The 13,556-nt window shown below is 40.5% G+C and overlaps 1 protein-coding gene across 1 annotated transcript in view; it reads left to right on the top strand.

Moving 5' to 3' along the window:
• Nucleotides 1-13,315, top strand: part of LOC126281531 (carbonic anhydrase-related protein 10-like) — a 925,111-nt gene extending 911,796 nt beyond the window's left edge. The window contains exon 10 of the mRNA XM_049980578.1: nucleotides 10,934-13,315. Coding sequence (XP_049836535.1) covers nucleotides 10,934-10,968 — 35 coding nt within the window. The 3' untranslated portion in view covers nucleotides 10,969-13,315. The remainder of the gene's footprint in view (nucleotides 1-10,933) is intronic.
• The last annotated feature ends 241 nt before the right edge of the window (nucleotides 13,316-13,556 follow it).

The following is a 13,556-nucleotide window of genomic DNA, read 5'->3' as shown; positions in this document are numbered from 1 at the left end:
AGAATCGTCGTAGACACCGACACACACAGACAGTCAGGGTTGTAAAATCGAATTTGAGGTCCAGAAAGCGAAATTTGAGCGGAATTTGCGAACTATCATACTGAGGCTCCAACAACAAGATACCTGTAGCACGGGGTAGTGTTTATTTACTAAGGAAAACGATAACTCCACGACACGTGTTTGCCGGGAATGCTGGAGTCCCGACTACTAAAAGCGAAAACATTGGGTGTGAGGGGAGGTGGGGATAGGGGGGAGGGGGCATGGACTACTCGGGTAGCAGAGTACTTAAGGAGCGCACACGGAGTTTTGTTTAGTTCAGGCTCATAAACATTTACCAGACGATACGGAGATAGCGAAATCAAATCGCGTTCAGAGTAAACAGTTTCGACTGTCAGAATTTTATCAGTAAACTGTCGGGGTGTTCGTAAGTTGCCAAATTTACTGCCCTTCAGGAATGTTCTCTGGGCTTAAATTTTCCTTGGGATCGAGAGCTCGCTGAAAAGTGAAGTAGATATCTCTGAGATACAATCTAAGAAACAATTTCAGAAAACAGCATATTTACTCAAGAGAAAGAGTTCCACAAACTGAGAGTTCATTAAGAAGTTACTCCACCTCTGATCCTTATGCAAACAGTTATTCGGCTTGACACTGACTTTATAAAGTTGCTGGAGGTCCTTTTGAGGTATAGCGTTTAGAGCATTATGCTCGGGGCCCTCCAACCAGATAGGGATTTTAACAATCTAACGTGCCAGTTAGACTGAATGTGGCAAGCTGTCCCTCAGAAAGACATCTAACAACTCCATGAAACAACACCAAGCTGAATAACTGCTTACATAAGGGCTGGAGATGGACGAATTTGCCAGTGACATGCTCAATGTATGAACCCCTTTCGCTTCAACAAACCATTCAGTTTTTCTATTAGGCGCAATTGGAGAGGAAGTGTTCAATGCAGTTGACAAAAATGTTGTCTCTATTGAGGTCGAAATGGAGTGTGACAGTGATGTTATGTGGTCACATATAGTAGGTCTAGATGAAATCAAACTAATTGTTGGATATTTTACCGGCAACCCAATTCCGCTGCGACAGTTTTAGAGTAATTAAAAGAAAGTCTATGGTCATTAGCATGAAAACACCCAGACCGTGAAATGCCAGTCGGAGGTGACTTTAATCTACCGAGTACAGACTGATATGTATATGGATTTATTGCAGAGGAGTACAGGGAGACAATCTTGTGAAGTACTTTTGAACATGAAAGCTGTCTTGAGCAGCTAGCTATACAGTCCACACGCAGTGGAAATACTTTAGACCTTGTAGCTACAAAAACGCCCGAACTTACCGACTGCGTCAGCACAGAGACGGAAATTAGTTATCATCATGTCACTGCAGCGACAATGGTAAATAAATCAGCCGAGACGTCTAGGAGAAAGTTTCCAGTCGTCTCGAACTGATAAACAGAGAACCTGTATGGTTTGCAAGGGAAACTTCTTGAAAAGTTAAGGTAACGATTTTGGGGGTGGATAGCCATCACGCACGCTTCTATCTAGAATGGACCACCATAGTTCAACAAAATTGACTGTGGAGACCTGGAGAGATGCAATAATTCGTCTTCGTGTTGCTAAAACTAGTGCTGGGCGACATGAACTGTCTGAGCATAGGCTCTGCAGTTTTGGAATACAGCATTTCAACTGGAGAACAAATGTTACACAATGGGAGGGACCTCATCAGTCGAAACGGTCATATAATCGACGGCAGCAGTACGACCTATGGTCCATGGAATATCACGATACGGCTGTCGAAATTGTCACCGGAACCTCGCCACGTTTCTCTCTTGGGATTTAAACTCCTCCAGAATTGGAAGCAATATGAAATGAGTCATCCGGACAAATGACATTTTCTATTGCTGCATTGTCAAGATTTTATGACTTCGTCGCCATGTTTTCCCGCTACGGACTTTTACATCGCTGAAGAGTATTCTTGGGATTCTAGGTCTCCCTTCGAGTGGTTTCGGAGCTGACAGGGTTCGCGAGTGTGACATACAGTTCTGGAGCGACTTCTGCAGCTGTCATCCTCTTATTTTTTATCAAAGTCCACATCAAGGAGCGTCTGCCACGACCACTCAGCGGATGATGTTTTTTCACTTTCCTCGTGTGCGGTATTTTCTTCGATGTGGTGCCTCTTAAAACAGCAAACACTTTGGTTATTTTGATGACGGAAAAACCAACCATATGAGCACTATCAATCTCACCACATTCTGATTCATTTTCTCCGGAATAATGAACTCGCTATACATGACTATGGCTGATACTTCGCATCATATTGACGGCGTTGTGCAGGCGCTGTTCGTGGTCAGATACACGCGCGCGTCAGCCAGGCTCGGCTAGTGTCAGTATTTATATTCAAGCATGCGTTTTACGCGGTGTTCCCATGATTCTGTACAACTCCTGTATCTGTCACACTAAGAATTGAACTATTGCAGATTATGGACTACTCAAGACGTTATATAGGTGCTTAGGGGGCTTCTGTGAAGCCGCGCGGGATTAGCCGAGCGGTCTGGGCGCTGCAGTCAAGGAATGTGCGGCTGGTCCCGGTGGAGGTTCGAGTCCTCCCTCGGGCATGGGGGGGGGGGGGTCTGTGTTTGTGCTTAGGATAATTTAGGTTAAGTAGTGTGTAAGCTTAGCGACTAATCACCTCAGCAGTTAAGTCCCATAAGATTTCACACACATTTGAACATTTGAATTTGAGCTTCTATGAATGATCTCAGGATTTATATTACGTTCGTCTGTGGCTCCATGCAGGTAAATGTAGCTATCGTCTCCCAAGCTTCCACCACCTCTTCATCTCTTAGAAGCACTTGCAACCTACACCCTCAATTATTTTCTAGATGTGTTCCAATCTTTGTCTTTCTCTATAGTTTTTGCCTTCTACAATTCCCTCTAATACCATGGAAGTTGTTCGCTGATGTCTTATCGGTTGTCGTATCCTCGTGTGGCTTCTCCTTGTCAGTGTTTTCGACATATTCCTTTCCTCTCCGATTCTTCACAAACCACCACATTTCTTACCTGATCAGTTCACCTAATTTTCAACGTTCTGCTGTAGCACCACATCTCATATGCGTCGATTCTCTTCTGTTGCGGTTTTCATACAGTCCATGTTTTACTACCTTATAATACTGTGCTCGAAACATACATTCTCAGAAATTTCTTCCAAAAATTAAAGCCTTTGTATAGACTTCTCTTGTCCAAGAATGTCCTATTTGCCAGGGACAGTCCCTTTAAATGTCCTCCTTCCACCGTATTTCATTGGTTATTTTGCTGCCTAGGTAGCAGACTTCCTTAAATTCATCTACTTCGAGACCATTAGTACTGATGTAAGGTTTCTCGCTGTTCTAATTTCTGCTGCGTCTAATTACTTTCTTACTTCCACGAATTACTCTTAATACAACTTCTGTACTGACTAGACTGTTCATTCCATTCAGCAGATCATGCAATTCTTCTTCACTTTCACTCTGGATAGCGATGTCATCAGCGCATCTTATCATTGATATCCTTTCACCTTCAATTTTAATTCCACTCCTGAACCAGCCTTTAATTTCCGTCATTGTTTCTTCGAAGTGCCGATAGAGGAGTAGGGCCGAAATACTGCATCCCTAATTTTTCTAAAGTCAAACTGATCGTCATCTAGTACATCCTAAATTTTATTTTCAGTTCCTTTGGATATCATTCTTGTCAGCAACTTGGATGTATGAGGTGTTAACTTGACTGTGCGATATCTCGCACTTGTCAGCTCTTACAGTCTTCGTAATTGTGTGGACGAAGTTTTTCCTAGAGTCGGATGGTATGTCGCCAGACTTATACATCCTACACACCAACGTCAATAGTCGCTTTGTTACCACTTCCTGCAATGACTTTAGAAATTCTGATGGAAAGTTAACTGTCTCTTCTGCCTTATTTGATCGTAAACCCTCTAAAGTTCTCTTGAAATTCCGATTCTAATACTGAATCCACTATATCTTCTTCTTCTATCATATTGGACAAACCTTCCTCCTCATACAAGCCTTCAATGTATTATTTCCAGCTACCCCCTCTCTCCTCCGCATTTAACAGTGGCATTCCTGTTGCATTCTTAATGTTACCGCCCTTGCTTTAATCTCATAGAAAGGATTTTGACTTCCCTATAAGCTGAGTCAGTCCTTAAGACAGTAATTTCTTTTTCGATTTCTTCATTTTTTTCCTGTTGTCATTTGGTCATAGCTTTCCTGCACTTCCTGTTTATTTCATTCCTCAGCTACTTATATCTATGTATTCCTGAATTTCCCTTAATATTTTTGTACTTCCTTCTTTCATCTATCAAGTGAAATATTTCTTGTATTATCCATGGTTTCTTTTCAGTTACCTTCTTTGTACCTATGTTTTTCTTTCCAATTTCTGTGATTACCCTTTTTAGAGACACACGCGAGACAGATACTATACTGCCTACTGAGCTATTGCTTACTGCTGTATCTATAGCCTTAGCGAACTTCAAGCTTGCTCCTCATTCCTTAGTACCTCCGTATTCCTCTTTTTTGCCCTACGATTATTCCTGACTAATGTCTTAAGCTTCAGCCTACTCTTCATCACTGCCACATTGTGACCGGAGTCTATGTCTGTTCCTGGGTACGCTTTACAATCCAGCATCTGATTTCGGAATCTCTGTCTGACCATGATGTAATCTAACTGAAATCTTCCCGCGTAACCAGGCGTTTTCCAAGTTCACCTTCTATTCTTGTGATTCTTGAACAAATTGGTTCAAATGGCTCTGAGCACTATGGGACTTAACATCTGAGGTCATCAGTTCCCTAGAACTTAGAACTACTTAAACCAAACTAACCTAAGGACATCACACACATCCATGCCCAAGGCGGGATTCAAACCTGCGACCCTACCGGTCGCGCGGTTCCAGACTGAAGCGCCTACAACCGCTCGGCCACAACGGCCGGCATTCTTGAACAGAATATTCGCTGTTACTAGCTGAAACTTATTACAGAATTCACTTAGTCCTTTCTGTGTCTCATTCCTTGTCCCAAGCCCATTTTCTCCTGTACCCGTTTCTTCTACTCCTTTTCCTACAACTCTATTCCAGTCCCTGATGACTATTAGATATTCATCTATCTTTACATATGCTATTAGCATCTCACTATCCTCATATACTTTCTCTATCTCTTCACCATACCAGAGTCTGTTACTACCGTTATCATAACTGTCAGAAATAGAATGAATACGCATTTTAACTTTATCCACCCCTACTCCAATTCGTGATTTCTGCTAGAGATTCTATTGTTTGCTCTTCTGCACGACCATTACACTCATCGTAGCTCGTTATCTGTACCTGCACCACCACATTCCTCTAAATTTTTTTAATAAATTGTTTTATTTCTTCCTATTTGTAAAATTTTATGCATGTTACCACTGCGTTTTATTACGATGTCCATACTTCAGCTGTTGACGAATTACATGTGTATAGGTTCTACGCTGCCTAACAGTCCACAGTCGCAGGGTTAATCACTGCCATAATGCAAGTCCAATTCCGGCTAAGTTGCTCGAGACTCGGTCTACCACGCGCAACCTACAACATGTGTGCCGCGGATGTTTCCTTTGCTGGTTCTACGTCTGCCGCACACACAAAAAGGCCTTGACAAGCTACCTTACCTTCAGTTTTATCGTAATTGCGGTTGGTTTACCATAACGGTCGGCCAAGTATACTGCAGGTGGTTCCTTGCTATGGGGTCGTCAATTTTCCTAATTTTTCATCAAAGCGAGTCGCGTGACTCTTGGTACGAAACTCGGGATGAATGTCTGACGATATGAGCGTCTAGTACAACGGTCGCAGGTTCGAATCTTGCCTCGGGCATGGATGTGTGTGATGTCCTATGTTATTTAGGTTTAAGTAGTTCTAAGTTCTAGGGGACTGATGACCACAGTAGTTAAGTCCCATAGTGCTCAGAGCCATTTGAACCATTTGAACCATCTAGTACAACGTAGTTGACGTTTTTAAAAACATCGCGTACCCTATATATCGATATTTAGGCAATATCATTATCGACCTTCGACCTATAAAGATGAAGTTATGACGTATTGATTTACCGACGCAAGAAATAACGACGTACTGGCCTATAAAAATATCTGCTGCTCCTAGCAAATACACTGCCTGGTTTAGAGCTTTATATTAAAGGTACTGATTTATTATTAAGCTATAATATACGTTAACAAGGTGGCAGCCTGCTTATCCCCCGTAGAACAAGAAGTGGAAGAAAAGCGACGCGTGTTCACGCTTAGCTGTAACCTCTTGGGTAACAATGATAACTGCATATAAATGGAAGAATAAAAGGTGTCCGATGGGTCCGTAATTCGGGTTTTTTACGTGTTGGATCTGTCTGGAGCACTTAATGCCGACTCCCGTGCTTTCATCAATTCTAAAAAAGCCAGCGGACTAGCAGTTGTAGCGTCAAAGTTGCGTGCTGAAGTTAAACGTTGCAGTTCCTGCTGATAGCAGCGAGCGCCGATTACGTCATCATTTCTCCTCACACGTCTCCGACCATCGCAAAGATCAATTTTGTGATATAGATTTTTTCATCATTTTTAGCAGCTGTTTTTGAAGAATGCAGATGTGAAGAAATAGCACTCCGGTTGCGTTAAAAATTGTTTTTAACGTAACTAGTGTGTTACTTCTCCACATCGGAAATCTTGCTTTCCACTCACACCGCCATCCCACAGTGCAATCGGACTTCATCTCTGTGCCACTTTCCTCACGCAGTGAAAGTAAAACTACGTTCTACTACAATTTCAAAAGAACAATTTGGAATATTTACCAAAAATTGCGAAAGAATGCAATGTAAAATAAAAATATCGGCACTAGATATTGCCATTTAGATGTCGATGTATCGATATATTTGTGTATGAATTAGCATATTTTTTTAGATATTTTTGTAGAAATTTAGATGTATCGATATGTAGATATTTCATCGACATTTCTGGTACAACAGCACCAATTATCTGTCCGTAATATACAGTAGGTTGCTATCATTCACTTCTGTAGAACCCGCAGACCTTACATACGGCAAATACTGTTAAAAAAATTTTATTACTTTTTTACAGGCTTTAGGCATACACTTTAATGGCTGTAAATATTTTTTACACTAGTTATTATGACGTCACGTGTTCTATTATTTTACTAATGACAACAGCTCATAATGGCTCAGCATTCTGGATTTGCATCTGAACTATGGGACATCATAGCTCCCCCATTGTTTCAAAGCTAACCGTATGAGTAATGGTTCTTAAATATTTTTTCAAGGTTCAGTTGATGAGTGTTTGAAAAATATTTTTAAGAATTTTTATAAATCTTCGTCCCTTTTTGTAAAAGCCTATTATAAAAAAATATGCGGTTTAATTAACTGTGAACCACCTGAGGATGCCCTGTAACTGTGGGAAACCCATAGTGTTCCCAATGAAGGACTGCACAGCAGCTAAAGCGGCTTGAAGAGTCTTCATTCAGTGTGAATCCCATCAGTTCATAAGACCGCTTGTAGTAAAAAGGATTGTGTTTGAAGATTCTTCAGTATCAATAATGTTATTTTACTGAAGTGTTGCAAAGATATATCAATAGTCATGAAATCTTCTTGACACAACAAATGTATTGCGATTTATCACGATTTTCTGTCACAATAAAGAACGGAAAGTTCTACGTCGAAAATACTCGATTAGTCGTGTGAAACATTCACTGTATCTTAGACAACAGAAATAATTACCATAATAACGGTAAGCTGCAGATGTCTATTTGTATCTATCTGTACTTTTAAATGCATACCTCGCAGCCTCCTTACTGTGTGTAGGGGTTTGTATGCACTTCGGCTACCTCTTGTCGTTGACCTTTCATGTTTCATTCGCGAATCGTGTCTGGAGGGCACGACTGTGACTAATCCTACTTATCGGCACCAATTTCTACTTTTCGCAATACGTAGGCAAAAAAAAAGTAGAAGTAATATGTTTCTCGACTATTCTGGTGAGGGTGCGCTTTTGGAATTTACAGAACAAAATTCTCCGTTCAGAGCTGTGCCTCTCCTCTCTGTCAGGTTCTGACACTGGAGTATGGCGAGCACCAGCAACGCTGTCGCTCTTACTAAACAAATCAGCGACGAAACGCGTCGATCTTCGTTATTCACTTTCTGTTCTATTGAACACATCTAGTACGGGCAAAAACCTGACGGGTAGTGTTCCAGAATCGCTCAGTTTTCGTTCAGAGATGAAGTTATTTTATACTAAGATTCTTCCAACTAACCTACAATTGGTTTAATGTTGTTGTTTCATTCTAAGTTGCTCCATACCGTAACTGTAAGGTATTTGGTGATTGTTACTGCCTCCAGTGATTTTCGTCGACAGTTCAATAGATCATTAATGTACCTCTACAACTGTTTTGTGAAATACGCTACATTTATTTAGTTCCGTCATCAACCACTACTCCCTGCAATTATCGCCGGTCCTCTACAGCTCACTATTTCACACAAATCTTCTGGAGAAAAAACATTCCAGTAAAAACCTGCATTGTATGTGAACTCAGGTGGAGCCTCTACCGTTCTTCATTTGATCAATTACATGCCCTGTCAGTACAAAAGATTTCTAGTCTCACTTAAAAAGAAACAGAGAACAATTAAGACGGTAGTTTTAATGTTTCAGATGTTCTACATAGTCTCCACCCACCTAAGTTCCAAGAACAAAACGTTCAGCCGCGTGGTTTGAGGCGCCATGTCACAGACTGCGCGGCCGATCCAGCCGGAGGTTCGAGTCCTCCCTCGGACATGGGTGTGTGTGTTGTTCTGTCATAAGTTAGTTTAAGTAGTCTAAGGACTAATGACCTCAGCAGCTTGGCCCCTTAGGAATTCAAACACACACACACATTCGTACAGCGATGAGGGAATCTCAGAAAAAGCATTCTTCGCGATATTGCAGAAGTCACACGTCACATTGACTTGATTGCTGGTCATGTCGTCAAAGCGATGACCACGTAAATTGATGCTCTTTGTCGTTTTGTGGTAGGTTAGTACTGACAAGACCGAGTACCGTCACCTGTAATGATCTTTTCCAGAAAAGCGTTTTCCGTGTTCTACATTACAGTCGCGCCGCATCACGAGTCGTAGCCTTTGCTCTGGAGTCAGTTTGTGGGGGACAAATTTTTCAGATTTTTGTCTTCTCGAAAACATTCTGGAGAACGTCATAAACACTCATAGATTTTTCCCCCTCTGTGACTTTTGCCAGAACGACGATGGCACGCTCTGGGCACTCGTCAACTACTTAACACTGCCTGCCTAGCAGTTGTTACATCAAGCATAATGGCTGTCCAGGAAATGTTCCATCTCGAAAATCAGGTCATTTTTCTGGAAATGCCTGCCGAGCAATGGGTTACTCCGCCAAGGAAAGATGAAGTTGTGACTTGGTGCCATGTCAGGAGAATACATACGGTGACGGAACATCTGTCAACCGTAAGAAGTAACATGTAGGACTAGGTCCTGTCCACAATGGCCTGCGACTTTGTCCTCAAACGAAAACAACCCCTTCGACAATATCCCACGACGTCTGATCTTGGTAGCCTGCCGTAATGTCCTGTGGAGGTTTCACTGGTGCACTACTCCGACGGCTTGCTCTTACGAGCTGTAATCTGTTAGCATCATACAACATCAGTCAAAAAAATCTCTGAGAACGACAGGGTCTGATGAAGGTTGTCTTCAACTATTTCGGCAGTGATAATACCCATGTACCTATGTTTGCCGACGTCTGTTGTCTCAGTGTCATAGCGATCCACCCGGCACCCGCCCCTGGCTAACGAAGTCATGTTGATTGGTCTCATACAATGTACAACATTGTCACTGTTAACTCGCCTCGGCGGGTTATCGCAGTGTGTGGTGGTTGGGGGGTCATCAACCAAGCGGCCGGTGATCTTTGTATTTTCCAAATATCGTGTGAGATCTTGAAAACCGACCCACGATTTACACAGTTGTTAAGCTGTCACCTTCACTGCTTAAAGCTTGTCTTCTAACACGACTGCCTCTCGGTTTCTTTTCCGATTTCCAACACTTCAGCGGGAAATGGTCTTCTACCTTCTTCGTCACTCAGACTTGTCTGACCACACTAGAGACATCTACGTCACCTATAAGTGGCAATTAAATAAAAATGAGTCAGATGCGAAAAATTAAGTAAACTGTTTATTGTTTCAATCGTAAATGCTACATCTTTAACGTATTTATCCCGCTGTGACACAAGACGGGAAGTGTTTTCGTGGAAAAATGGTTGCGGCTGCCTACGGAAACATGAAGAAAGTCGCCAGCCACGAATGAAGGCCCAAAAGTATGGAAATCGCATGGCGAGGGGTCGAGACTATATGGAAAATATCTGCTCCGTATTCCAAACAACATTGCCTAAATGTGGACAGGCATACTGTTGGCAGTCTGTTTCGACTACGCTACAGCTATTTCTACCGAGAACTTTTCATTCAGATTCCAAGCTCCTTGCATTCTGCAGCGAATCAAGATATTACGGTAGTCTGAGGCCCGAGTAACACGATATTTGTTCGTATGATTTCATTTGTTTGACAGTTGTGAACGTATGCGCATTGCAATTGTTTACTGTGTGTTGGAACAAACTGTAAAACTCTGCAACTATGTTAATGCGCAGTGTATGTTCATCATTTAAGATCTTAGATTCCGTTTCAAAGTAAAAATATTGTCATATGTTGAGCGGTTAGCAATCTGCAGTTGATGGCTGTAACGCAGTGCTTCAAATTAGATTCTTGTTTCTCACGCACAGTACTTGAAAGAGAGTCCGGTTTCTAGTTGTTCATTCATCTCTTATGATCACTAATGTCGATCGTTCTCATAGTTTAGCTTCGTGGCTTTAATTTGTTTCAGCGAACACCTGGAGGGACCTGAAGCAGCAAGACTAAGGGCAACGCGGCGTCACCGGAGCCTGCGCTGCGGTGCGGCGGCCGGCGCAGTCACGCTGCTCCACCTGCTTGTACCTCTACACCTGGAGGAGGAGAAACAGCCAGACACCACGCTGACCGATACTTGTTTCTGTTTTAATTAGAACTGGGGAAATGTTTTATCTTGACTACCGCGAGCAAAGTATTTCTTCTCAGTAACGATTCTCGATATGAAACATCACAACATATAAACACAATTCAGAAAATTTAAATTCCGTTACAGTCCCACTGTTAAGCTGGACGCAGTGGAACAGAAAAATTCACTCGTGATTACTACTACTTGATACGAAACTATCACAGTACTGAAAAACATCCGCTTCCATGAAAAACATTTCAAGACTAATTTCAATACTACCTTCCTCTATAAGCTAACAATATTTGTTATTACGAAAAGGTAGTAGAATATCTCTGCATACGACATCGAAGAAAGTCACTACTAATCACTTTACATTGGACAAAGTGAACCCGCTTTCAAAACATTTATTTTCTCTCTGTTCAAACACAGTACATCAATGAGTGAATAGCTTACATTAATTTTTGTCCAGGTCTCAGAACATCATGTCGAAGTACACATGTAAACATATTCACAGGTAAAAACAGATCTCATAATTTGCTAAACAATGTTAGAGTTCTAACTCTTTCGCCGAAAATTTTATGCTGCTCGCACTGGTAGTACTAAATTTCGAACACAACGTGTAACCATCGCCGATAGGACCTTCAGCCCTGCTGCGAGTAAGCAAAACTCGAAATTACTAATCAGTTTATCGTGTTACATTGTCTGGATAGACACAATAATTTAACATGTACGTTTAGTACAGATAATGCGTACGGTGAACTGTGATGTCTAAGTCTAACATTTGCGAAAATTCTTAAGGAAGCGCCTTGTTTTACAATCAGTTTTGTGAATATCTTTCCCCCATGTGAAATGATGAAATATTGGAATGTTCTTGACACACATGCGAAAAAAGTAACCCTTATAAAATATACAGAAGTATATTAATTTCATTAACAATTTCTTTTGCTACTTTGAGTGAAAGGATGAGCTTCCTAGCCAGAGACTTCATCTTAATTTTATCTTATGACACTTAGTCCTTTGTTACCCCTTACTATATTTTTGAAGAAACATTTTCACTGTATCTCTGGTGATCTTATTAGGTTTTATTGTTCTTAACCACATATATCTGTCGAATATGAAGAAAAAGCACTTACGGTTTCGCAATATGTATACTAAACCCTTCTGTAACTTTGTGTACAACAAGATCTACATACTGTTACTCAACATTTTCAACATGGAACATAAGGCTACGTGTGGCAACATCTTATGTTTCTAATTGTGTCACCTGAATTCACGTTTTAGGATACAGGGAAGCAATAGAGGCATGAGCTTACGCTGTTCCTGTTCTCCAACGAAACAGATTTTAATATCAACAACCATATGAAAGAATGTAAAAACTTTCCGTTATTAGTCTTCCATAATTTCATCATCACTCAGTTCTAATTTGGTTAATATAATCAATAACATAGACCCCCTACTACTTATTGTTTGTCCTAGTTTAATGATTAATGAAAGGGGGATGGACATACGATTAATCTATAAAATTAAATTTCTTGTCAGTTTACAAATTTATTTGTGTCAGCAAATGACTCAAGGCTTTAAAGTTACGTGTCTTGATACTATATATCTAGACGACATGAAATTATGGAAAAGATCCTACACACATGTTGCTAGAGTCCACAACATCACAACCAAATGCAGAACAGCTAAATATCTGGGACTCAGGCTTCCACCTATTCAAATAATTTCAATTTATCCCATAACTTCTATCTAAAATGTGTCGACTTCAATTTAGTCTTCGAAATATCCTTAACTGGGAACCAGCAACACCTATCACGAAAGTTGAAAAAACTAAATTTTACTATATTTCATAATTATTGTTACATCACACAATTATCAAAGTTGTATAAATATTCCTGCGATACCTTCTCAACGGGAGCATTCTGTAAACCAATGTAATTCTTGTTAAATTGCTTTACAGTTCTTTGATATTTATATTTACCTTATAAATTGTTAAAAGTTTATCTATTTGGGAAAATCGCATTCCTTTGTTTACATACAGAAATTAATATGACATATTTAAATTTATTGCTTTTTTCTTATATTTGGGCGGAAGAAGAAACTTTTGACTCTGACATTGATGAGGGAAACCTGAGCGATCTTCTCTACCTGAAACCTGTCTGTACGTGTTCCCCAAGTTTCTATATGACATAATGCAGTGTTATTCTACAATAAAGAATTGTCAACATTCAATATACATTCCACTGAACTTATTTCGTCTAATCCAATGACAATAATAAAGTACTTCTTTTTGCGCGAGTATTTTCTATGAATTGCCGACTCAACGAACTCCCAATTTATGCTTTATAGTAAGAGTTCGCTGAGGATGGTATGCTATATATTCTCTATTGACAAATATGTGCTTCATTAAATTCCTATATGTAAATAAGTGAATACTTACAAAGCTTTGTAGTGCACTAATATTTTCAAGAGT

Source organism: Schistocerca gregaria, chromosome 7 (genome assembly GCF_023897955.1).
Source record: "Schistocerca gregaria isolate iqSchGreg1 chromosome 7, iqSchGreg1.2, whole genome shotgun sequence".
Taxonomy (NCBI): domain Eukaryota; kingdom Metazoa; phylum Arthropoda; class Insecta; order Orthoptera; family Acrididae; genus Schistocerca; species Schistocerca gregaria.
This window is presented reverse-complemented; position numbering and strand designations above follow the sequence as displayed.